Source organism: Diabrotica undecimpunctata, chromosome 8 (genome assembly GCF_040954645.1).
Source record: "Diabrotica undecimpunctata isolate CICGRU chromosome 8, icDiaUnde3, whole genome shotgun sequence".
In the NCBI taxonomy this organism is placed as follows: Eukaryota; Metazoa; Arthropoda; class Insecta; order Coleoptera; family Chrysomelidae; genus Diabrotica; species Diabrotica undecimpunctata.
The window spans coordinates 62,385,739-62,409,300 of record NC_092810.1 but is presented as its reverse complement, the minus strand read 5'-3'; the positions used below and the strand labels follow the sequence as shown (position 1 = coordinate 62,409,300).

Here is a 23,562-nt window from a genome sequence, read left to right as displayed (position 1 = left end):
AAGTTGGAAGAAATATACGCCCCTTTTTTTTGTTTGTTTACTATTTTTTAATGTTTTCTCTAACAAGTTCCGTATGATGAAGTGATATTTGTGGGTCATTTTTCTGAGCAGCTTTTTCTGGAATTTTTAGCATTTCATCTACATAGTTCCTTTTACTTTTCTGGCTTGCTTTCTTATTGCTAAATTTTTTTCTTTTTAAAATTTTCTGATAGTTTTTCTCTGTATATCTCTGTATAATCCCTTCTTAATACCTGTTATTTGTTTTTTCCCTTTCTTCTACCACCTATACTGAATCAAGGCCTGTCCATTTTTTGTTTTCTTTTTCATTACAACTGTTTCGTCTGCCGCTTTGGTTATTGCGTCCTCAACGTTTTTCGATATTTTCTCTACATACAAAATAGTGAAACGTGTATTTCAATACATTGTATAAAATTTATATAAATTTAGTTTAAAAGTAGTTGGTAAGCACTGTTCTCTGTTATCCCTCTCCCGAATATACACGAACAGATACTTTGTAGAAGAGTATCGAAAAATTTTTTACAAACACAATGTATAATCGTAACATAAAAAAAACAATTTGCAAATACGTTACTAAAATATCCTTACCCGAACAACATTTCCATACAAGCACATCAAATTAAATAATTTATCTGCGTTCGTGCGTAGCGGATCCAGGCCGTACACCATTAACACAGCACCAGGTTGCTGGAATTGAGTATTTCTCTGTTCTGCTGTAATTGCTGCTGGAGTGCTGCCCTTTCTAAATGCCTCTGTCGGAAAAGTGTCTCCATATCCTGGAGATATATCGTCAAATGGTCGCATCTGATCCCCTGGGTATGCACCTAAAAATTAAAAACAAACAATTTATTACAAAAATTTACAAGGTATTTTTAATTTGACAAACAGATTTTGATTTTTAACATAAATGTTTATATAATTATTTGGATATTTTATTAAAATTAACTGACAGAGTACAAAAACAAAATAAAACTATGAAAACAACGATCCAATTTTATGACGTTAACAACTGTGTATCTAATATCATCTATTCGTTTTCGTACCATTTTTAATACGCCTACTATATTAATAACTTGTGCATTTTAATATTCTTTTGGAAAGTATTATTTTACAACATAACGAATCATGGCCAATTTGATCTTAAAATTGATATGAGTCTATAAATTAATAATTAAAGGAGGAAAAACCTTTGGAGGAACGTTGGTATTTATCGGGCAGCATAGATTCCATTGATGTTACATTATTCAAAGAACTGGCAAAAACGTTAGGAAAAATATTTGAGAATCAATAAACCTAGTGTGGGTCAAGCAAAGTTCAAGCAAAAATTTTAAATAGGGAATATAACATGTGTGGCACATTGGTAGACAGGTATTTCGCTGGAGAATTCAGACATCCATATTTTTTTCGATATTAACTCTATTCTTGAGAAAAAGTATCAGTTTATTGAAAGTTTTACACGTTTTGAAAACTAAACGTAATGCCTATGATTTGCTAGTACGAATTTCCGGTCATGTCAAAAAGTACATTAAAACTAAATTTGGAACATTATTAAATGTATCGTAGATAAAATGAACTAAGTTTTAAATTATTAAATTCATAATTCCAAACAATTTACTCATCAGCTATAACTATTTACTTAAAAATGTTCAAAATGATATCCACCAACGAACATATAATTATAAAGAGTTTTTGGAGCATTTTAGGGGTTACTACACTACATTAATGCTCTATTAGTTATCTTAGTTCTTTCAATGAAACTGGAATGTTATTATAAACCTTGCCCTTTAAATAACCCTGTATGAAGAAGTCCAGGAGAGTTAAATCGGTAATCATGTTCTCCATTCAATAGGTTACCGAGTTAACTCCTCTGCACTTCTTCATAGGGGTTATTTAAAAAGTAAGGTTTGTACTACCATTCTACCTTCATTGAAAGAACTAAGATAATGAATAGTGTTCATCGTTGGTGGATATAATTTTGAACATTTAAGTAAATAGTTATAGCTGATGAGTAAACTGTTTGGAATTATGAATCTATTAATTTAAAATTCAGTTAATTTTATTTACGTCACATTTTATAAAGTTTCCTGTTAATGTTGCAAATTTCATTTTACTGTAGTTTTTGACATGACCGGCAATTTATACCAGCAAAACATAGGCGTTACGTTTGGTTTTTAAGAGGTGTAACATTATCAATAAACTGACACTTTCTCACAAGAATAGAGTTAATACCGAAAAGAAAATATGGATGTGTGAATTCTCCAGCGAAATACCTGTCCAACAATGTACCATACATGGTATATTCCTTATTTAAATTTTAACCCTTTCGCTCACGACTATTTATTTCGTACTACAAAAAATATATTATGTTGGTATCATTTTTGTTTATTTTTTTTTAAGATTTTTAATGTAATTTTCAAATTTTTTTTTTACCCTTAAACGGGTTATGGGTTGTCCCCATATGAGGACATTGTGAATAAGAAGAAATAAAATGGTAGAAACTCAAACTTGTAGTAAATTTATTGCAGTGAATTACAAATAGTATTATGTTGTGTGATAAGCAAAAAAACAATTTTTCTGTTTATCCAGGCACAAATGAATTTACATCCCGGCTTTTTGCACCTGGAAAATTTTTCCGTTACTTTGGGTAGATGTCCTATATTATCGAGACGATATTCCTTTATTGAGCGCACTTCTACCTTAGTTCTTTTGGAAATTGGCTGTTCAAAGTCATTGGATGGACGACCTCTTTTCCTAGTAACAGTTTGATTAGCCAAAGTGTTTCTGCCACGTATGCCCTGAAATGTAGTAAATCTAAAATGTGTTTGTTAGGAACACCAAGAGACACGGCGCATTTTGTATACTCTGTAAATGTCCATTTACGAGATCGAATGGAATTCCTGTACAATGCAATTAGAAAATCAAGTTTATCAACACCCGCCCATATATGTGTTGTAATATTTGATTACTTCGGGTGTTTGAACTTTCACCTGAATCCCACCGATCGCACATGTCAGGTGTACCAGAGCCATATAATTGGATGCTACGACAACTGATTTGTTGTCATACCACTTAGTCATAATGACTTCACCATCCCCACTAACTACTTGCTCGTAACATCCACGGCCTCGTTTTTTATTTCTTTATCATCACTGAAGGGTGGATTTTTGAAACGATCTAACCGTGCTGTACATATTGCATGTATCTGTTTATTTCTCAGGTATTGAAGAAGATTGTAGCTTAAAAAGTATTTATTAAAATAAATCCTGAAATTTTTTGAATTGTTTAGTCTGCGGCTAAGTTGTGCAACAACAGTAGCGGACTGTCCAAATGTCTTTAGCAAAGTATGATCAAACTCTGTTTTGGAACCTGGATACAATATAAAATCAAACATCTGGCAGCTGCTTCCACAGATTGCAAAAACTTTTATCTCCCACGGCTTTGGTTTGTTCTTGAAATACTGTTTTACATTCAGCTTTCCTTTGAAAGGAATCATCTGCTCATCAATAGAAAGATTTGCTTCCAAAGGAAGAGAAAGCAGGTGAACTCTTATAGTGTTGTAAAGAGGCCTTACCTTCCAAAAGCGATCGTTACTATTCTGTTGTGCCTCTTCATTATTGACAAAATGCAAGTTTTGCCTCAACTTATAAAAAAAGGTTTATTGGCATACTTTCACAAACTAGCGGAACAGCAAGTTTAGGTTCCTAATAACATTTAATCCTTGGGTAGTGTAAATTTCCCATAAGAATATGAACACCAACGAACGATTTCATTTCTACTATATTTGTAGTTGAAAAGATGCTATTATTGTGCACAGCATATAAATTTGTAAATTCCACCATACGAGAAAATAAATCGTCCGTAAAGTATTTAAAGAAAAAAGTAGATGGGCTCTCCAATTCTACAACTTCAATCTCCTCTTGATGATGAGAAACAGTAGGTGTAACATGGGTAATACCTGTACGCTATTTGATGTCACGTTTTGGTGTTATTGAAGTTATAAATTCATCTTCTTGATAACTACTTCCAACAGCATAAATTCCTTCATTTTGTTCATTAGCGACCTCTTCAACTATAATGTCATCAATTTCGTTAATATTTTGATCCAGTTGCTCTACAAAAGAATCCCTAATTGATTTCTGTATGGTTTAGTTCGGTAGTAATAAAAATTACCTGTATTTCCCACAATTCGTCTCCGTCATCTGATAAACATTCGACGTCCGGCAAGCCCCGTTCCAATTCTTGAAGTAGTTCTTTATATGTAAGTGGCTTTCTCCTGCTCATTTTGAAGCACTAGTACTTGAAGAAAACAGCAAATTAATTATTTTATAATATTCATCGCAAAAACTAAGTTACCTCTAATTTAGTTCACTTATTCACACTGTCCTTATATGAGCACAATACTTTTCAGACAACAAAATCACCTAAACTAGCATAACTTTAGTCAAGTCTAATTATCTGGGCTTAAATGTACACTTCTTTACTACCTATATCACATTTTCAAATCCGTTTTGTAGTGCTTCTACCCACAAATAGGTGGCGAGATATGTTTTAAATTAAAGTTTCTTGTGACAGTTGTTCGAGTAATACAAAAAATGAAGAATTTTATGTCCTCATATGAGGACACTGTGAGCGAAAGGGTTAAGGGTTGGGGTACTGCAAGGGAGGGGGTTGAAAATTGACAAATATCTATATCGTTAAAAGAGGACCCCTTTAGAATAAAAATCACCTGTTTAAGCATTGTCGCAAAATCCTATGAATGTTGCCAAATATCAGGGTCGACTGTTTTGAGTGGCCAACCCTGTATAAAGATTGGCAATCAAATACATTGGACACAAATACAAAATATCCAAACAAAAAGCAAACAAAGCGAAATATTTTAATCAGATTAGACGTATCCGAAACGAAAATAATGAAATTATAATAAACGAAAAGCACGTCAGAAAGCGTTGGTAAAAATACTTTAATAAACGTAAAGCAGTTACGCTGGATAGCGAAACCGTGTACGGCCTTAGGAGAGACAAAAAAAGGTTGTTAACAGGTTTAAATTATAAAAGTGGGACAAATTTCAGACGAGTGGAGGCGCAGTGCTTTAGTACCTATTTAAAAAACAAAGATGTTCAACAATGCTCAAACTACAGGGCAATAAAACTAGTTAGTCACGCCATAAAAATATGGGAGAGAGTAATTGATAGACGGGCACCTAAAGAAAAAAATCATTTTCCATGTTGAACGATATTGTTTATTTAGTTGCCATGTTGGATTCATACAAGCTGCCAGCTTACAACTTTTTAACTGGTGGTTATTCATCTTCCAAGTAAAGCAATAACAACGTATGTTTAGCATATACGATCACCGTAAAGTCAGCTGCCTTTTTATGTTCGCCGCATCACACATATTCCAGTTTGATAGCGGCATGGCTCCTTTCTTTATGAAGCGGCAGCACTTCTTTATGTCCGTATTTTAACGTCCACCAATCTATATGAACCATAATGTAAGCGGATGAAAATGCCACTTAATAGAGCGACGTAGTGCAACAGATGTAACAAAATTACATTTAAATTAGATTGAAAGAGAAAACACGATATTCTTATGATGAATTAATTCCTTTTTAAACTAAGTAATACATTTCACACAAATGAGCATTCCGAAGAGCAGAAAAAACGTTTCATATTTAACATGTATTCTTGGTGAATGTTTTAATATTTACTTGTATGGATACACATTTTATGAGTATATTTTTGACAATCAAAATAGTTTCATAGAAGCGGATTGGTTTTTTGCTCTAAACCTTCGATAATACCCTAAATACGCCTTTAGTCACAATTCTAAAGTAAAAATTTTGGGTTTGCTAGATTGAAAGTAATGTCCGTTTCATTCATTCAATTAATTTATTCAATTCAACTTATTTTAATTTATTTACATTAACACTAACAACTAGAGTGCAATTATTTAATTTATAATGCAGATTTTTATTTTCGACTTGAAGATACAGTATTTATTTCAGACTTTACAATATGAATTTATGGCTCCGACTGATTAAAATGTTTGGAGCCGGCCCTAGAAATTTCTCGATTTAACAGGTAGACCCTTTCATGACGTCAGCTAGTCCATTCTTATATAATAATAGGTATTTATATGCCCAAAATGCAAGGGTAAGTTATAAAAAATGCAAAAAGTCAATTCCAATTATATACTTTATAATTATAATTGATTTCACGCGTACTGATATAAACAGATTGAATGACAATATTAGACCACATACAATACCGCTACTTAATTTAAGCTGAAATCCTGTAAAAACCAGCCGTACATGACGGCTACCAATAATGTGAATTAAGACTTCCGTATTGAATATTTTCTATATACCGGTGAAACTAGATGCAGTTTCCTACGCAAAATCCATGAAATGAACTTTATAAATTGCTTGTACAATTAACAGTTTACGTGAATGTTATGAGGCATACACTAAAAATTTTGCACAGTGCCATCTAAGGGAAGTCGTAAATATGATTACTGTAAATTTTAACATTTTTTATGGTAAACAATATTGATAGATTAAAAATCTATAGCGTGAATTAGTAGCAACAAATTTTCAAGACAATTTTGTGAACAAAACAAAATCCCTGTGATAATTTTCATGCCATAGTTTAGCTGAACAACAATACGTCGATCGATTCTCTGACGTTTGAAGAATTAAATCATGGACGCACCAGCCTCAGTGATAAACTCGAAATTGTGACGGGTTTAAATAAACTATTGAAACTTGTAAATACATACAATAGTGTAGGCCGGCTCAACACATGGGATCCAACGTTGGGGCCAACGTTCAAGCCAACGTTGAGTCAACTATGTTCCCAGGTTCGGTGAGGCATCCACATATTGGGTTGAGTATTGGGGCGAAGGGGCGATATCATTCTGTTCCCTCTAGAGCCAACGTCAACATGTCCGACATGTCCGACACGACAAATTACGTTATTTTGTCTACAGCGTTACTTAAAGCTACTAGATCTTTAGAGATGTCGTATTTGGCAAGTGCAGACTGAATATATGAGTGTAAATCTGACGTCGAGGCTCCTAATCCCATTTATTCTTTTATTAACTCAATTCCCAAATTTCATAGCCTTCTATTTTGGCTATATTCTGCATCAAACATCACTTTAATCCACAGCCGATATATGGAAGTACCTATTTTAAAAGTTACATGGCCACACGACGGTGTTCTATTAGGACAAAATTATCTATACTTCAAAATTAAAAGCATATACTTTTGTAAAATATTTAGATAAGTACATTTTTTTGGTGCCAGAAAAGTACTGAAAAACCAGATATGTATATTATTTAATTATGCAAGAAATAGCCTTTTCAGCATAAACCCCGTTCTGACAGACCAACGACGTGTATCGAAGTGTTAATCCTAAACAACTCAACCGAGGTGGCTCAGGTGGCCCAAGATCGATTTTCACATGTTGTAAATTTGTTTTTTATTGCCGTCATGGAATTGAAATTTTCTTCGATAAAGTAATTTTTATTTTCTAAAAAGAATGCTGTGTATAATGGCAGCACAAGCGTTTTAAAAGAAAAAAAGAAGACGAGAACTCTTTTTATAAACTGTGGCTTGTTATTGGTTTATTTTCTTTTGCTTTGCTAGATTGTGCTAAATTAGGTACCGAATTTTATGCAGGATGCAAAAATTATGCGCCAAAAAAAATTGTGCGCAAATAGCATAATTATACGCCGATTGGAACACTGCTGTAGCGCCAATGTGTGATCGGCATCAACGGCAACATCAGTATTGGCGCCAATCCCTTTGATGTGTACGCAAAAACCGACAGTCCACGGACAACTCCCAACGTTGGAGCAAGTCATAAAAACGTTGGGGCCAACATTGGCTCCAACACAGTTTTGTAGGTACACACATTGGACGAACGCTGTTGGGGCCAGCGTTGGTCCCCATGTGTGGAGCCGGCGTAATAGATTTTATTAGAAATTAAGTATATCAACTACGCTTAATGCGGGAATAGCCTCACGCAAAAAATGTATAATCGTGACGAGGCTTGGGTGAACGCAGGACGTACAGTTGGCAAAGTTTGGCAATATAAAACAGTAACAAATCCTTCGCAAGATTTTTTTAAAGGTTTGTCGGCAGAATTGACAGATAAAGCCAGTGTCTTATTGTCACTCATATTGGCAGCGACAATAAGAAAAAGTTTTCTGCCAAATGGCGCATAGTTTTAAAAAACCATGAAGAAATGAAGTCCACATCATTTAAGAACATTCTCCAGGGTGTTGATAGTAACTTTGTCATACCGTTGGATAATGCATCTTATCACATCTGTCTTGTTAAACGCATTCCAACGATGACAGAGAAAATCCATTTATAGGTAGCAGAGATTACTATTTATTATTTGACAATTATTTATCTAAACAAAATTTCAATAGAACTTTATTAAAGAAATTTGATAATTTGATAATTTGATAATTACAAGTTGAAAGAATTGCACACCCATACAATTTGTACATCTAATCTCATTCATTGTCTTACAACTGTCACCTTCATAAAATAAAATCTCAATAAATAACACACATTTCATAAATATATCTCTAGAATAAATATAAATAACTTAAATAACTCCATGGTATAGAACATTACTTTCATCAAACAAACAATCACATTACACCTATCTCTACTTCATTGGATAAAATCTGTCTCCTCAAGAACTTTCCCGTTTACTGTCAAACAATTATAATAGCAGACTTAAGTTCTCCAATCAACAATACAGGATAGTTTTAACCATGTTCTTTCAACCATCAATTAATAGAGTACCGACATGTAAGTAATGTTTTATTTATTTGTTCATTTATTAATATATTACAATTTAATAGTCTATTTTACCAATTTGTGGGTCTTACCTTGTCTGCTTAAACATTTTATTCATTTTGAAAAACCACAGACATGTAATATTGGCATAATTACTGTATTTTATATCATCTATCTTTGTTTATCTTTATTAGACAACACCCTAATATGGGTTTATTATTTCAGCATTTATTTAACTTTGTATCGAGACCTGAAGATGCTTTGCATATTGTAGAAAGCGAAACCGGTCGTCTGGATAGTTAAATTAAATTTATTGTGGGTAAGTCTAATTTATTATTTCTTTTACCTTTTGAAATTGACTCACACATTCATGATTTTTTAAAATTATTTAAAATAACGTTCTTCTCTACTTATTTTTTACATTTTTAAATAAATTTCTCAAATAAACTTTTCGATGTAGTTGCCGTTATGAAACGCCACTGATACATCTAAAGAATTTAAAATTCGGATAATTTGTGCAGACCAAACTTTTATTTGCTAAAATGGATCTAGTATAGGAAAAAAATGGTCAAAATTTCTTAATTTTTTTATATGCATCGATTTGCTTGAAATTTTGACTAGTTAAAAAATAGCTCAAAGATCAAAATCTACCCTATGGCAATATGTGCTTTCCTCTGGTATGTGGTTACTATCCCAACTAAGGGTGAAAAACATTTGTCAAAAAAAACATGGTAATCGCTAAAATAGTGAGTTTTAGGACAGAAATGTTCTTTAGAATTTTTTCGAAAAGTTTGTTACAGAAAGTTTACAAATAACACGTCAAAAACCATGTTTTTAAACGGATTTTCATCGGAAACTTCCCCCTTCTTAAACGAAAATCTAAGCCCTATTTAGAATATGTCAAAGTTTACTTCCATTGTGTACCAGTTCCCGAATGAGTCAGTTCAATTTGACCGGTAAGTTATTTACTCAATATCATTTATATTGTAACTGTCCCGGTAATTTCGATTATGTAGGTATTATTAATTATAGACTTTGATGTCAACCCGATTTGCCTTGCTGTCCTGCCCTTTGTTTTTGCTGCTAGTACGTCCTACTGCTGTCCTGCCGTTTGTTCCTGCTACACCAACGTCCTATTGTTGTCTTTCGGTTTGTTCCGGCTATTACAACGTCCAATTGTTGTTTCTGTTACCACAACGCCCTGGCATTGTTTCTGTTAATCCCCAACGTGCAAAGTATTGTCTTTGGTTGCGGAAATTGGAAATTGCGGCCGTCCAACTACAATCCTTATCTTAATAAGTCTTTGTAATCTGTAAGTACTTATACCATCATAAATAAATATATATCAGTCTTTGTAATCTGTAAGTACTTTTTTCTATTCTTTTACTAGTAAATTGTATATTACCTATTATTTGGATGCTAAGTAAATACATCAAAACAGATACTGACACGTAATGACTAGCACGTAATAAAAAAAATACGCTTCAGTTCTATAAAAATGTGTAATATCACATAAGCCTTGTAAGTCAGTTGGTCGAGTTACCATGGAAACGAATTAACACACGTTATTTTGACAGATTAAAAATTATTAATCTGTCAGTGTAAATATGGTGGTAATTTAAATACAGATAAATAAAATGAGTTCATCGAATAGTGAAGATGAATTTAGTAGCACACCACCCAATATTATGCAGTTAGCAGCGAACACTACCGAGAACGTATTACCAGAAAAATCTAGAGGAAGATGTGAAAAGGTATATCAGCAATTTATGGATTGGCGTACAACAAATAATGTAAATTCATTTTCTGAAAACGTACTCTACGCTTATTTTGGAGAAATCGCTAAGAAATTTAAACTATCCTCATTGGCAATATATTCTATGCTAAGAAGTGTTATAACTTTGAAAAATAATGTTAATATTGAAAATTACCCGAAATTTTTAAAAACAAAAAATCTAAAATTTTACATCCTGATGATATCTTGTAGAGGACATTTAAAACTGTTACGCCCCTCTAATTTTTGCAGAGTCGTTTGTCTCCCCCTTTGTACATAGGAAGTATGATTCCTACTTTCCAATCTTCTGGGATGACTTCTAGTGTCCATATGCGGTCGATTAGTTTATGGATACGCCTCCATAGCGCATGTCCACCATTCTTTATCAGTTCTGCAGTTATTCCATCTGTGCCAGGTGCTTTGTTATTTTTTAGATGTTTTATAACGTTTATCGTTTCTTCCAATGTTGGTTGCTCAACTAGTTGTTCTGCTGTGTGGTGAATTATTTCTTCATCTTCGTTTTGTTCTTTTTCTGGGTTTAACAGCTCTTTAAAATGCTCCTTCCACCTTTTCATTATTTCCTCTTTCTCGCTGATAATTGCCCCATTTTTGTCCTTGCAAACTGTTGATTTTGTCATGTATCCTTGGGTGCATTGCTTGGTTTCCTTGTAACATTTTCTAGTCTCTCTTCTGTTATTATAATCTGTAATTTATGCCTTATTTATTAGTAATTTGATATAATTGTCATTTACTAGAGGAATGATCACTACGCCTACATTACGTGTTCTCAAGGTTTCATAATTTTTCATTTTTAGGTAAATTTTAGAATAATTTAAACCATAATTTAATCAACTTGCAAGATATAGTTTCCTACATTTTCTTGAGAGCACTAATCTTCGTCCATAAGAAAAATGAAATTTCTGTAGTTTTTATTTAAAAAAATTATTTTATAAAAGTTATATATATTCTAAAAAGACCCTTTCGGACTACATCACAGAACGTTTTTAGACTAATAAGTTCATCACTGCAGTTGGCAGGTATTAATGAGTGAAGCCACTAAATATTTGGGTAAAAATCCTTTACCTTTCAATGATATTAAATGTGTTATATATTACATATTTGTTGATAAATTCAAATAATGTTGAAGTTTTAAACATATTGACTGCATGGCAACGCTAGGACTCCCAGGGGTTGTTGACTCTGAGAAAGTCTCTCTATGGTTTCTACGTAGCAACTCGAGAATTGTTTTCTGTATGAAAATATTTGTATCATATATGTTGGGAGGGGCCAAGAAGTTTTTCTTAGCCCTTTCCTTAGCCTAAGAAGAAACATTTGATAATTTTTAGTGAACAGGAAATACTGGAATTTTAAAACGTTATTGCTACATTTGTAAGACGTCACACACATAAGGATTAAGGAGAAGAAATATGAAAGAAAAATTGGCAGTTATTTAGAAAACGAGAATTTGTAATATGTTATACCTTCCGTAACTTTTTACAATATTCCATTTTATAAAAACTTTGTGAAATCCCAGAAATAATAGAAAATATAACTAAACAAAAACACTTTTTGTGTTCTTTTTCATGAATTATTCGACATATTTACGTTACTCCATTTCAAATTTAACCTTCATTAATGTTTTGGTGTGAACAATTGACATAGTTCCAAAGTACATTTTTGTTTCATTATATTAGAGTATTTTTACAATTTTTCTTTGAATAATCCTTGGCACCTTTCTTAAACTATCGTGCTAATTTATCACTTTTAATTATCGCAGACTTACGCCTGTCAGAGGAATGACACACCCAGGTCGTTAAAATTTGCCAAATTGTTAATTTTTTGCCGAGATGCATTTGAAACTTATAAATAGTCTTCAGACATTCTTGCAGTTTTTGACATACTTAATTTTGGTACTGGATGATACAATGTGTTGTAAAATTATCTGAATATCCGATGAGGAAATAAATTTCTACGTAAAAGATTTTACTGGTAACTTACTTATAACTTAATCATACAAAGTCAGTTTTCAGTATGGAACGCCTCAGTATCTCGGAAACGACTTACACAATTTATATAAATTTTGGTTTGTAAGTGTTTTTTTAATAAGGCCGATCTTATAGTAGTATTTATATTGTCGTCAGATTTTCAGTTTTGCTATATATATAATGTAATTTCCAACTTATTACCCTGTATAATTTTTCCTTTTTCAAACCCTTATTCATTTTCCACGGTGCATTACCAATTCCTATTTCCTGAGTTATAGCTAAATTTATTCTATTCCTCAAATTAAAATAATACGACACGATTGATATAATTGAATAACCTCGTTTAATTTGAATAATTTTTAATTATTTATATTTTAAATAAAATCTCATAACAAGACCTGGCTCAGTTAAGACAAGGAGGGTGGAATGTCACATTAACGGCTAGCGTGCCGCCCTCATTGGAGACAAATCCGTCGGGGCATTGGTTCTGTCTACAATAGTATAGAAAAACACTCTGATGCAAAAGTAAAACCTGGCATTCGCCCAGCCTTAACCAAAACGGGGCAACCAAGTCGACACCGTTCCTTGAGTGTGTGTGGGGTCAGTGTGTTCTTGGTTTCCAATGACTTCGAACCCTGCCTCATGCACAAGGGCTTCCTATTAATCACGGGAAGCGTGCGAGAGGTCTGAACATCGCGTGGTGATACAGATTCATAGTTGCTCTTGGAAATGCAGTCCAAGTATTTATACTTTTTTTGCAGATCATGATCCGTAAGTGCATAACTAGGCGGGGTGTAAAGGCGGCTACAGGCACACATGCAAGCTTGTTCAATGTTTTTGTACAAGCACGCTTGAGTGTCTGTAGGGAAATGTAGTGCAAGCTTTGTGATTGTACAAGCAGCTTGAGGATTGAAAGGATCTTAATTATGCATGTTTGAATTCATCAGTCATGTCTTTGATACGTCAAATCAAAAGATTATCATAACAAAGCAGAGAGGGATGCAGCGTACAAAATATTATTAGAAAAATCTAGGTTAATTGACGTTATTGCCGACAAGGATGCAGTTGTTAAAAAAATAAACTCCTTACGGACTAATTATAGAAGAGAAAAGAAGATGCGGACCACTCTGGAATATATGCAGATGAACGTTAGGAGTCCACACTTTCTAGTGTCTAGGTCTAACTTTATGTCTAGTAAACTAATGTGAAAATAGGTTTTCCTTTTCATCAACCATTGTTTACATCACACCGCATGCTTGTTTATTCGGGATTTTCTTTTTTTTTCACAAGAACAAAACCGGACAAAGCGAGCGTATCGTCGTCCGTGCTCTACTATTTTATTAAACTACCTGTATTTTTATCAAGCATGCTTGTACGTGTGGTGCCAAAGGCAAATTGTGCATATTTGTGCAAAAAGATTAAACAAGCATGCTGGACAAGCTTGCAGTTGTGTCTGTAGCTGCCTTAACCTGCAGTGGGAATAAGCGACAGGTTCGTTAGCAAGTTAAAATTACTTAAGTAAACTACCATCGTAACCACCGTTATAAAAAACTAAGGAGAAACTGGTCGGGCAAACGTTGACAGGTGTCGGGGTTCTTCACGGGCCCTAGTTATTCGAGTTAAAAAGCTCCAACGACTCAGAGTCTTTGACAGTGGAGTCCCCAGACCTCTCTGGTGCAGTCGTCTTAACTATGATTATCTTAAGGTAGTTCAACAGATCATTAGTAAAAAAGTTTAACGAATGCTTAAACACTTCTCGGTCGATAGCTACATGAAACAATTCTCCGACCTTTGACCTGTCCATTGTCTAACGTGACGCAGCCAGCACGGTTGTTTTCTTCTGACCCAATAACGGAATAAGCGATATTTAGGTCCCCTCATTATATGACCGAAGTATTGGATTTTTCTTATTTTGATGGTGTTGATCAATTCTTGCTCTTTGTGCATAGTTCTAGTACACATTAGTTGAATATGCGTGGTGTCCACGGGATTTTGAGCATATGAAGGTTACACCACAACTCAAAGACTTCCAATCTATTTTTAAACCTTTATTGTCTTTTTGAGAAACTATTGCATTATACAGAACACCAGTTAATGAAGCTTTTGCGTGCTAGTTCTATTATGGTCGAAATTTTCTCGTCGGTTTTAACCCCCGCAGTCAATTCAACTACCCAGATATCTAAAGTGTTCCGCCCTGTCCAGAGTTTTTTATCTAGTTTTAGTACCGAGTCTTCAATATTAATTTTTCCGACCACCATCCATCTCGTTTTGCGTTGATAGCTAGGCCCTTTTCATTGCATTCATTGTTCAGTGCATTCTACAGATATTGAAGTCTTCAATACACTCTCTGCTATTATGACGGTAGTATCTGCGTATCTGATGTTATTAATAATTTCACCATAGATTTCAACACCTTCGCTACGATTGTTTAACGCTATTTCAAACAGTTATTCACAGTAGAGATTAAAAAACATCGGTGACATAATACAACCCTGTCTGATTTTTACCTGCCAGAAAAACCATTTTAAGTCAAAGTTGTCATTGTTATAGCCAGTTATAATTCCGAAATTATGGCATTTAGATATAGAGAATATTGTATGAAAAATATTCAGTATTTTTTAGGGACTTCAAAAAATAAAAAATATACTGGGTGGTTGTTTTGTGTTAAACTAGAGGTCGCTGGTTAAATAAATTATAATAATAATTAAGAAGAAATGCAATATTCTGATTGTGAATAAATTAGCAATTATCGAGCTGTCTCGATAGAAAGTGTGTAGTTCTTGGTATAAAATAATCGGAAACTCTCTGGCCATACTTCTAGGTGAGCCGTAAGACAAGTGACACCCATAAATCAACTCTGTTTATGACGCTTTTGAATGACAATAATTCAAATAAATGGTCACAGAAATTTTGTATTTTACAACGATTTCTGTGTTTGCGACGTAATTTCAAAATAACAAAACAAAAGTCATTTTCTTTGAACTTAAACACAGACATGTGTTTAAGCCAGTTTACCAATGAGATTTTACTGAATAGAAGAAAATAATATCCTTTAAAGCAAATAAGTAGTTAGAATAGACCATTAAATAAGATCATATTATAGTACAATAAAAAAATATTAAATGTAAAATATGGAAATAAATACTAAATACTTTCCCAAACAGTGGTTTATTTGAAATAACATTTTAAGTTTATTACATTTTCACATAAAGTGAAAATCAAACAATAATGTAAATACTATCATAGTACTAGTAGAATTAAATCCTTTCCGAAAAACTGTTGTCTGTTTTAAATTTTTAGTTTATTTTTTAAGAAGTGGACATGAAAAATTTACCAGACAACTTAACTAGGCTCATAATTACTAACGATGATACGAAATAAAATTAAGAATTTTTTATTGAATTACGTTATATTATTCAATCCAGTATTTCTTAAATTCTTTAAAAGCTATTGAAAACTTTTATAAAACGGTCAAATTTACATATCTGAATTTTAAACATCTTGTTAAGTAAATTTTCTTTTGTTCAATATTAAAACCAAAAACGGTTTCTCCTAAAAAGATTATTTCACAGCACTTGTTTTGATAAGGATACAAAGCGATTACTTTACGTTTGCTTAAATTCTGTTTTATGCCATCCGTCTACTTAAAGAGCTTTAAACGAAAAATAAGGATGTATTCGTATAAACTGGACTGGAAGTTGTAGCACCATATAATACCAGTTATATATAGAAATATATAAGAAAGGAACGAGGTTCAGAATAAAATCATATATCAAGTTGATTGCAATTATTTTTTATAACATAATTTTATATATATATATATCCGCAAATAGGAAGGTGTATCGATATACGTATTTATGACTATTTGGTCGTCATCAGTACGGTGCAGCCAAGTTATATATATATATATATATATATATATATATATATATATATATATATATATATATATGGGTTTTGTAAAATAATTGTTGGTCGACTCTATAATATTGTATTATTGCATCGTCACAAAACAAATAAAATAAAAAACAATCACTACAAACAGTTCTGCATAACCTGTCTCGTCGGAAGTCTTGTAGGGACTGAATTCGACTACTTGCCGGTAGGCGTACATTGGTGTGAAGCAGGTCCCGGTACAGATATATATATATATATATATATATATATATATATATATATATACAGCTTCGTCTTTATTCTGCCAGTTTATTTTGTTGAATATGTTTTCTAGGGTTGCGGTGAAGAGCTTTGGGGATATTGCATCTCCTTGTCGGACGCCTCTGGTAGTGGGAAATTATTCTGTATATACATATTTGCTAAAGTCTCTATGAACAGTTTATCAATGCCTAGGTTGGTCAAAGCTTCTATTACTGCCTTGTGATATATAAAATTTAAAGCTTTGTCGAACTCTATGAAGGTTAAAGCTAGCGGTATTTCATATCCTTTAGCTCTATTCATTAGGGGAATATGTTTTACCTCGGACACTTTTTTTACTCAATTTTGGTTTTGGAAGATGTTATAAGTAATAAAGCAACCTCACTTCTTTAGTGTAATAATGAACTATGACATAACAATATGATTTTTGTAAGATGTTTGTAACATTTGTGTTTACAAAAATTAGGTCACTTCAAAAATAATGACAAATTGTCCAAGATACAACATTGGTGTTGTACCTTGAACACAAGGATGTTGTACCATGGACACAGTATACGATAAATATGAAAATAAATTTTATTTGAACAAACGAACAAACCTTTAAAAAATTATAAACATAAAATTAAAGGAATCAAGGTTAATGAAAAATAAAACTTTTATACATATTAAAAAAAAAGAGAAAGTAGTTTAAACTAATTTTATAAAGCTTAACGAGCTTAGAGCCTAGAGCAACGAATTTTTTTTTGGAGGTCCAATTTTAAGTTTAATATTGCATGCTGGGTATAAGTTTCGATCTTCCCTCTCAGGCCGTTTCCAATTTTTATGTGATTTTTCCATAGACACTATTACAAATTCTTGTTCTATAATATCAACAATTTTTCCAGGAAAATAATTATTTTCGTGAACGAAAACCACGAAATCATCTAATTGAAATTTTGAAACTTCAGAATCACTGTTTGTGTTTTCAATTTCATTATCATATATTTCAAAAGATTTTTCAGACATATCTGATTCTTGTAACGAAAAATTATCATCTGATATGGAAGATTCAGAATCAGAAACGATTTTTAGTTGAACGGACTTTTTCTTGTTTTTGCCTTTAGCTGAATTTTGTTGCGAAACTTTAACATTTGATTTTCTCTTTTTTTTGTTTTCAACATTCAACATTCAACATGACTCGCCATTTTCAACATTTTAATCCTAGTTTTCTCTGGAGTATTTGTTAAAATGCACGACTTTCCTTTCTGTCTGCCCCTTCCTTGGTGCAGCTTTAGGACGAGGTCTAATCATAATTAGTGTAACAATATTTTAATCACAGATGTGGATGGAGTATCGGCCTCTGGGACTGATTGAGATAAAATATCATCTTCTGCAACTGATTGAAAGTCTCATATAAAATATCAGAATTAGAGGCTGTAATTGTATCTTCGTTATCGGAGGTAACATCATATGGACGATAAGTTAGCTGTGCTGATAAATAGTCCGAGTCGTCGAAAACGTTTTCGTTAACTGGATACATTCTCGTACCTTTGAATGCTTGCATAATATTATTGGTAGTAAAAGCTAGTGGAAATGCTGCCACATACTGGAAATAATGAAGCCACATTGTAAATAGTTATTGGTTTACCCACATATCCTGGACTCAAACACTCCTCTGTCTAGTAGCTGCAGCTTGTGGCTTGTATGTGAGTAAAATGTCACTAAAATAATATTGTTTCGCTTGGCTAGAAGCCAAGGTACTTTAGGTCCTGAGATTTTTGGTGGAACATGTACAAAGGAGAGTCCGGTTTCATCAATGTTGCATACAGCAGAAGTAAAATCTCAGAACACTTTGACAATGCAGCCTTATAGTTTGTAAATACTGCGGCTACGTTGGTTTTTATTGAAACCAGTCGAACGGGCTAAACTTGTGGCTTCTGGCTTTTGTAAACTAAGTTGTGGAGTTCTTTTGCGAAAAATGCGTAACCAGTAATCTCCGGCCATCTTATGCTCATCCCATGTTTTCAGATACTTTTTATTATTATGCTTTGCAAACTGATAGGGCACAATCTGAACGTTTTTTTAGAGTGAATCCATATTGTAAATCAGCCTCTGCAGGCTCTTTAATATAATCGCACATTAGCTCTTCTTCATCTGTAAAGACTTTATGCTGCATTAAATTATCGCGTAAGGTACTAGTTTTCTTTCATGTATCAGTACAATGTTGAAAATGACGCCTCAGTGTAGTTCTACTGATTTTTCAAATTTGTCTGGAAAAGACATTTTCTTTTTTCGTAACAATTGAACGGCCTATCGCAACTACTCTTTATCGAGCAGAGTTCGTTTTATGCCTTGTTTACTGCATGGCATATTTTGTAGAACTTGCAATTAATAAGAAAATAAAAAATAAATATAATTGTTCGACAACTGATTTTCAAACATGTTTTACAAATATTGAATCACCAAGTAGTACCTAGGACATGTCCTAGGTACAACTAGAGTATTGTGTCCGAAGTACATCCACCTTACTAAATTTTGTAAAAATGGCAACATTCTTAAAAGTGTTGCTCACAAACTCCTAATCTTCAAACAATTGCAAGGTAATTAAATGATCTGGTCTTCGGAATACTAATTTTTCCATAAAACCAAAGCTATAAATTTAAAGCATGATTTAAAGATTATCAAAGAAACTTACTTTTTAACGGAAAAATATAAAAATTCCTTGAAATCTTAACAGGTTTAGTTTGACGTGCTATCACTATCCACACTTTATATACTTTGTTAACAAAGATTTTACCAGCGTTGCCAATTGATTATCAAACGACCAGAAATACTGAAAAGTGTGTTGTGACCAAGGTACAACACTGTACAAGGTACAACATGCTCCTCTAGTTCTCGAAGCTTATGGATATGATCCAGGGTACTAAATCCACTTCTGAATAAAGCTTGCTCTCTTGGCTCTGCAGTATCTACTGCATTTATTAACCTGTTATTGATAATCTTATATATGATTGGTAGTATACTTATAGGTCTATAGTTTGATATCGTTTTCTTATGCATAAGAATTATGTTTGATGTATTCCAGTAGTCTGGTATGCATACTAATCGTAGACAGTTCGTAAATATACCTGCTAAGATTTCCAGGTTTTTTTTTAAGCGTATTTGTGAATTATACTTTTTCCGCTAGGGCTTCTGGTACATCTTCGAAGTTACTGATTGCTTCTTCAAGTGTTTCAGGGGCTTTGTATAGTTCGCTGTAGAATTCAGTCATCATCATCAGTGGTGCTACAGCCCTAGTTGACCGTCGACCTTTCTCAGTCTATTTCTGTTCCTGAGCCAGTCGTTTCTGTTCATTACCAACCGTTGCCAGTTTGCTGCGCTGATCTTTCTTGCATCCTCGTCCAAAAGTTCCACACCACCCCTCCATCTCAATCTTGGTCTACCTCTACTCCTATTTCGTACTGGTGCCGCTAGTAGAGTTCGTCTGGGAGGGTAATTTTCATTATTTGCTTTTGACACATATCCAGCCCATCAAAGTCTACCTATATTTATAAAACATATTACATCTCTACCATTAACTATTTCTTTATACTTCTCGTACAATTCGAAATTATATCGCCTTCTCCAATAATTTAGTCACGAGTTGTTTTATTTAATTTTTTTCTATGATTCTGGTGTTTTCGTCTGTTAGAGCCTGGACTTAATTCTTCCCAATTCTATATATTCTATATACTATAGGGTATATTTTAGGGAGAAGATCAGAAAAACTCAGAGAGCTATGGAACGACAGATGCTGGGTATCTCACTCAAAGACCATAAAACCAATGAAAACATTCGTAATACAACAAAAGTAAAAGGTGCTGTCGAACTGGCAGCTAAACTGAAATGGAAATAGGCTGGACATAACAAACGTCTTACGGATGGCCGATGGAATAAAGAAATCGGGCATTGGCAGCCATATGAAGCCAAAAGACCACGCAAATGCGATGGAGCGACAATATTAAAAGAACTGCAGGGCCAATGTGAAAACGTCTTACAAACAATAGAGATGAATGGCAAGAATTAGGAGAGGTCTATATTCGGCAATCCGAATAGAGAAAAGGGCTTAAAAAAACATTTTAGGGAATGTAATCGGTTCTACACAATCAGATAATATTTAGCTACTCTCACTAATAGCGTGATCAACGTGGCGAGTATGGGCAGAGCTGCACAAAACTAAAGTTGTAGAGAAACACAAAGTGAGGACTGAGGTCCTTAGCGCAGTTTACTATTTCCAGAGTTTTAACCTTGTTTAAGCTCTATGCTTCTTCAAGGGTTACTGAACTAACTTTAATTTATAATTAATAACTAATTAACTTAATTAACTTTCGAATTATTCGAAAGAATTATATTGCTTAAGGAAATTTTGGGTTTTTATCTTAGAAGTGGCTTTTAAATCTAAGAGCTTTATCCAGTTTTACCCTACTATATTTTGGTTTTTTGCAGTGATCTAATAGCTCATCTCCTCACTTTTTCCTAGCATACTATTGTATAGGTGGTAAGCGCATAAATGGGGTTTTGAGGATTTTGGTTTTGGTTTGGGTTTTGATTGAAAGTTATTTTTATAGTATGTTAGCTCTTCTAATGCAGCGGATATTTTACTTCGAAACATTTTACCTGGACAACCAATGCTGTATTATCAACATAGATAAAGCGTCTCTGGTGTAGACGAGGGGTACTATTTATTTCTCTGAAGTAGATCAGATTTTTTATTCCTCTGGCGACTTTCCTTACCTTGCAAGATCACTTTGAAGAATTCATTTAAACAAGTGCAGAAATCTGAAATTTGTGGTCATATTGTACATCTTCACTAACAATCTCTGGTGGCTATCAGTGTCATAAGCAGTAATTAAGTAAACATGAGCAACGACTGTATTTTTCTTCGATCAAACTCATTTTCGATATATTCTTTACAGTATTTTCATTAAATAAGAGACAAGTAAACGGAGGAAGCTTACATAAATCTAAAATTTTATATACAAAATACTGATTCCAATGCATTTAGTGCGGTGTACCAAGATTTTTAGTTTCAATGAAATAGCATAGCCCACGGTAAAAACTCACTTCGGCATAGGCTAGATTTTAAAGTTAAGGACACATAAAAATTAATTGCAAAATTTCATCAAAATCGATGTGAAATGATGGAAATCGGAGGTTTTACTATATTTTCATCGTGGTAAACTGGACTAATTAACTTACTTCTAAAATGATATTTCAGAAATTAAATGAGTAATTACGCCACCTTCAATATTTTATAATTTGCCGGATGACATCTTCCAGAACGGCGAAATCATAAAGAAATTAGTCTATTTGCAGATGTTTTCAAAGTAAAATTTAAAAGTTCTATATAAATAGAAAGTAATTAAATGTAAAGGACTTGCCGTTTTGTTTTTCGCTCTAATTTAACTTCTCGTTAATTATATAGTTTAAATAACTGCTCCAATTGGCTGGCTATATAAAATTGCTACGCTGTCGTCGTTCAAATTTAGCTTTGTTGTGTAACATTATTTCTAAAGTAATTGTTTGGTTTAATGGAGCCGAACGAAATAAGTTTACACAGATTGTCGCGTACTTTTCATCTAAAAAGTTTTTAAGGCATTTCAAAAAACCTTTGAAATAGCCGATATAATATAAAACAAATATCCGTAACTTTTCAAGAATTTTCTGTTTCTGTTGCAGCAATTTGCCCAGTTTGGCAAATGGGTTCAGTTTCCGCAGTCATCACACAGAAGGAAAATAATACAGCAATTCATTAAATAAATTATATAGAGCCATCGTAACTAAGAAAAGTAATATATTCATATGGCTTATTGGTAATTTTGTCACCGTTTTTTGGAGTCTACCGCTCTAAATGCCAACGCTCCCTGAAACACTCAGGCAGTGGATAATCCTTCTAAGCTCTTCTCAAAACTGACAAATGTTATTCTGAACATCGAGGACATTACAAAAGATAAATAATATATAACTCCCATCTGTGCCACACCCATAATTAGGACATAACATGATTGCCGTAAACAAACAGAGATTAAAACTCGAGCAGGCCCAACATTGAAGGCAAGCGCCTTGTTACCGAAACACCGCACAATAGGTGACCAATAATAACACCAATCAGAGCTGGGCCTTCATGGTATCATCCATCTATAAACCGCCCGGAAAACCAGTCAATTCAGAACCGGAAATTCGGTTCGTAGTACAAGATTTAACAGACACAGTATATCATGAGGCTATAATGAAATCAATGCAAATGATCAGCTGCTGGAAGAATGGGCAGATATCAATCGACTCTCTCTAATACACAACACAAAGCTGTCATGTATGTTCGTTTAACGTCAAGATGTGGCAACGCGGTTACAACCCTGATAATTACTTTGTAAGTGAGAAAATTTAACATTCCTGTATAAAAAATGTCTATGGTACAATATCAAAACTCAACATAGGCCAATAAGTGACCAAATTTATGCAGCTATCAAAATAACCGAGATACCCTTCCGAAGATGTTTCATTCTCAAAAATGCCAACTAGACTGAGTATTTTGACAACTTAGATACTGAACTCGAAGCCCCAGATCCAACACCAAAAAACTGTCTAACCCTCGTACAAATCCTGTAAAGGGTGTCTAAGCAGCATCTACCAAGAGGTAGATGCTGCAGGAAACAATTCGTACCAGGCCTATCAGATGTCTCCAAATTCACCTTAAGCAAGTATGAAAGACTTCAACAATGACTCTCATTCCGCGAGGAAATAATAGACTGTGGCAACGCCCTCATGACAGCACGAGCGAAGCTCGACAGAGG

At 33.5% G+C, this 23,562-nt stretch overlaps 1 protein-coding gene across 1 annotated transcript in view; it reads right to left on the bottom strand.

Annotated features, from left to right (window-relative positions):
• LOC140447622 (heterogeneous nuclear ribonucleoprotein L-like) overlaps positions 1-23,562 on the bottom strand; it is a 182,798-nt gene that overhangs the window by 6,909 nt on the left and 152,327 nt on the right. Inside the window, exon 3 of the mRNA XM_072540380.1 lies at positions 607-842. Within this exon, the coding sequence (XP_072396481.1) occupies positions 607-822 (216 nt within the window). The 5' untranslated portion in view covers positions 823-842. The remainder of the gene's footprint in view (positions 1-606; positions 843-23,562) is intronic.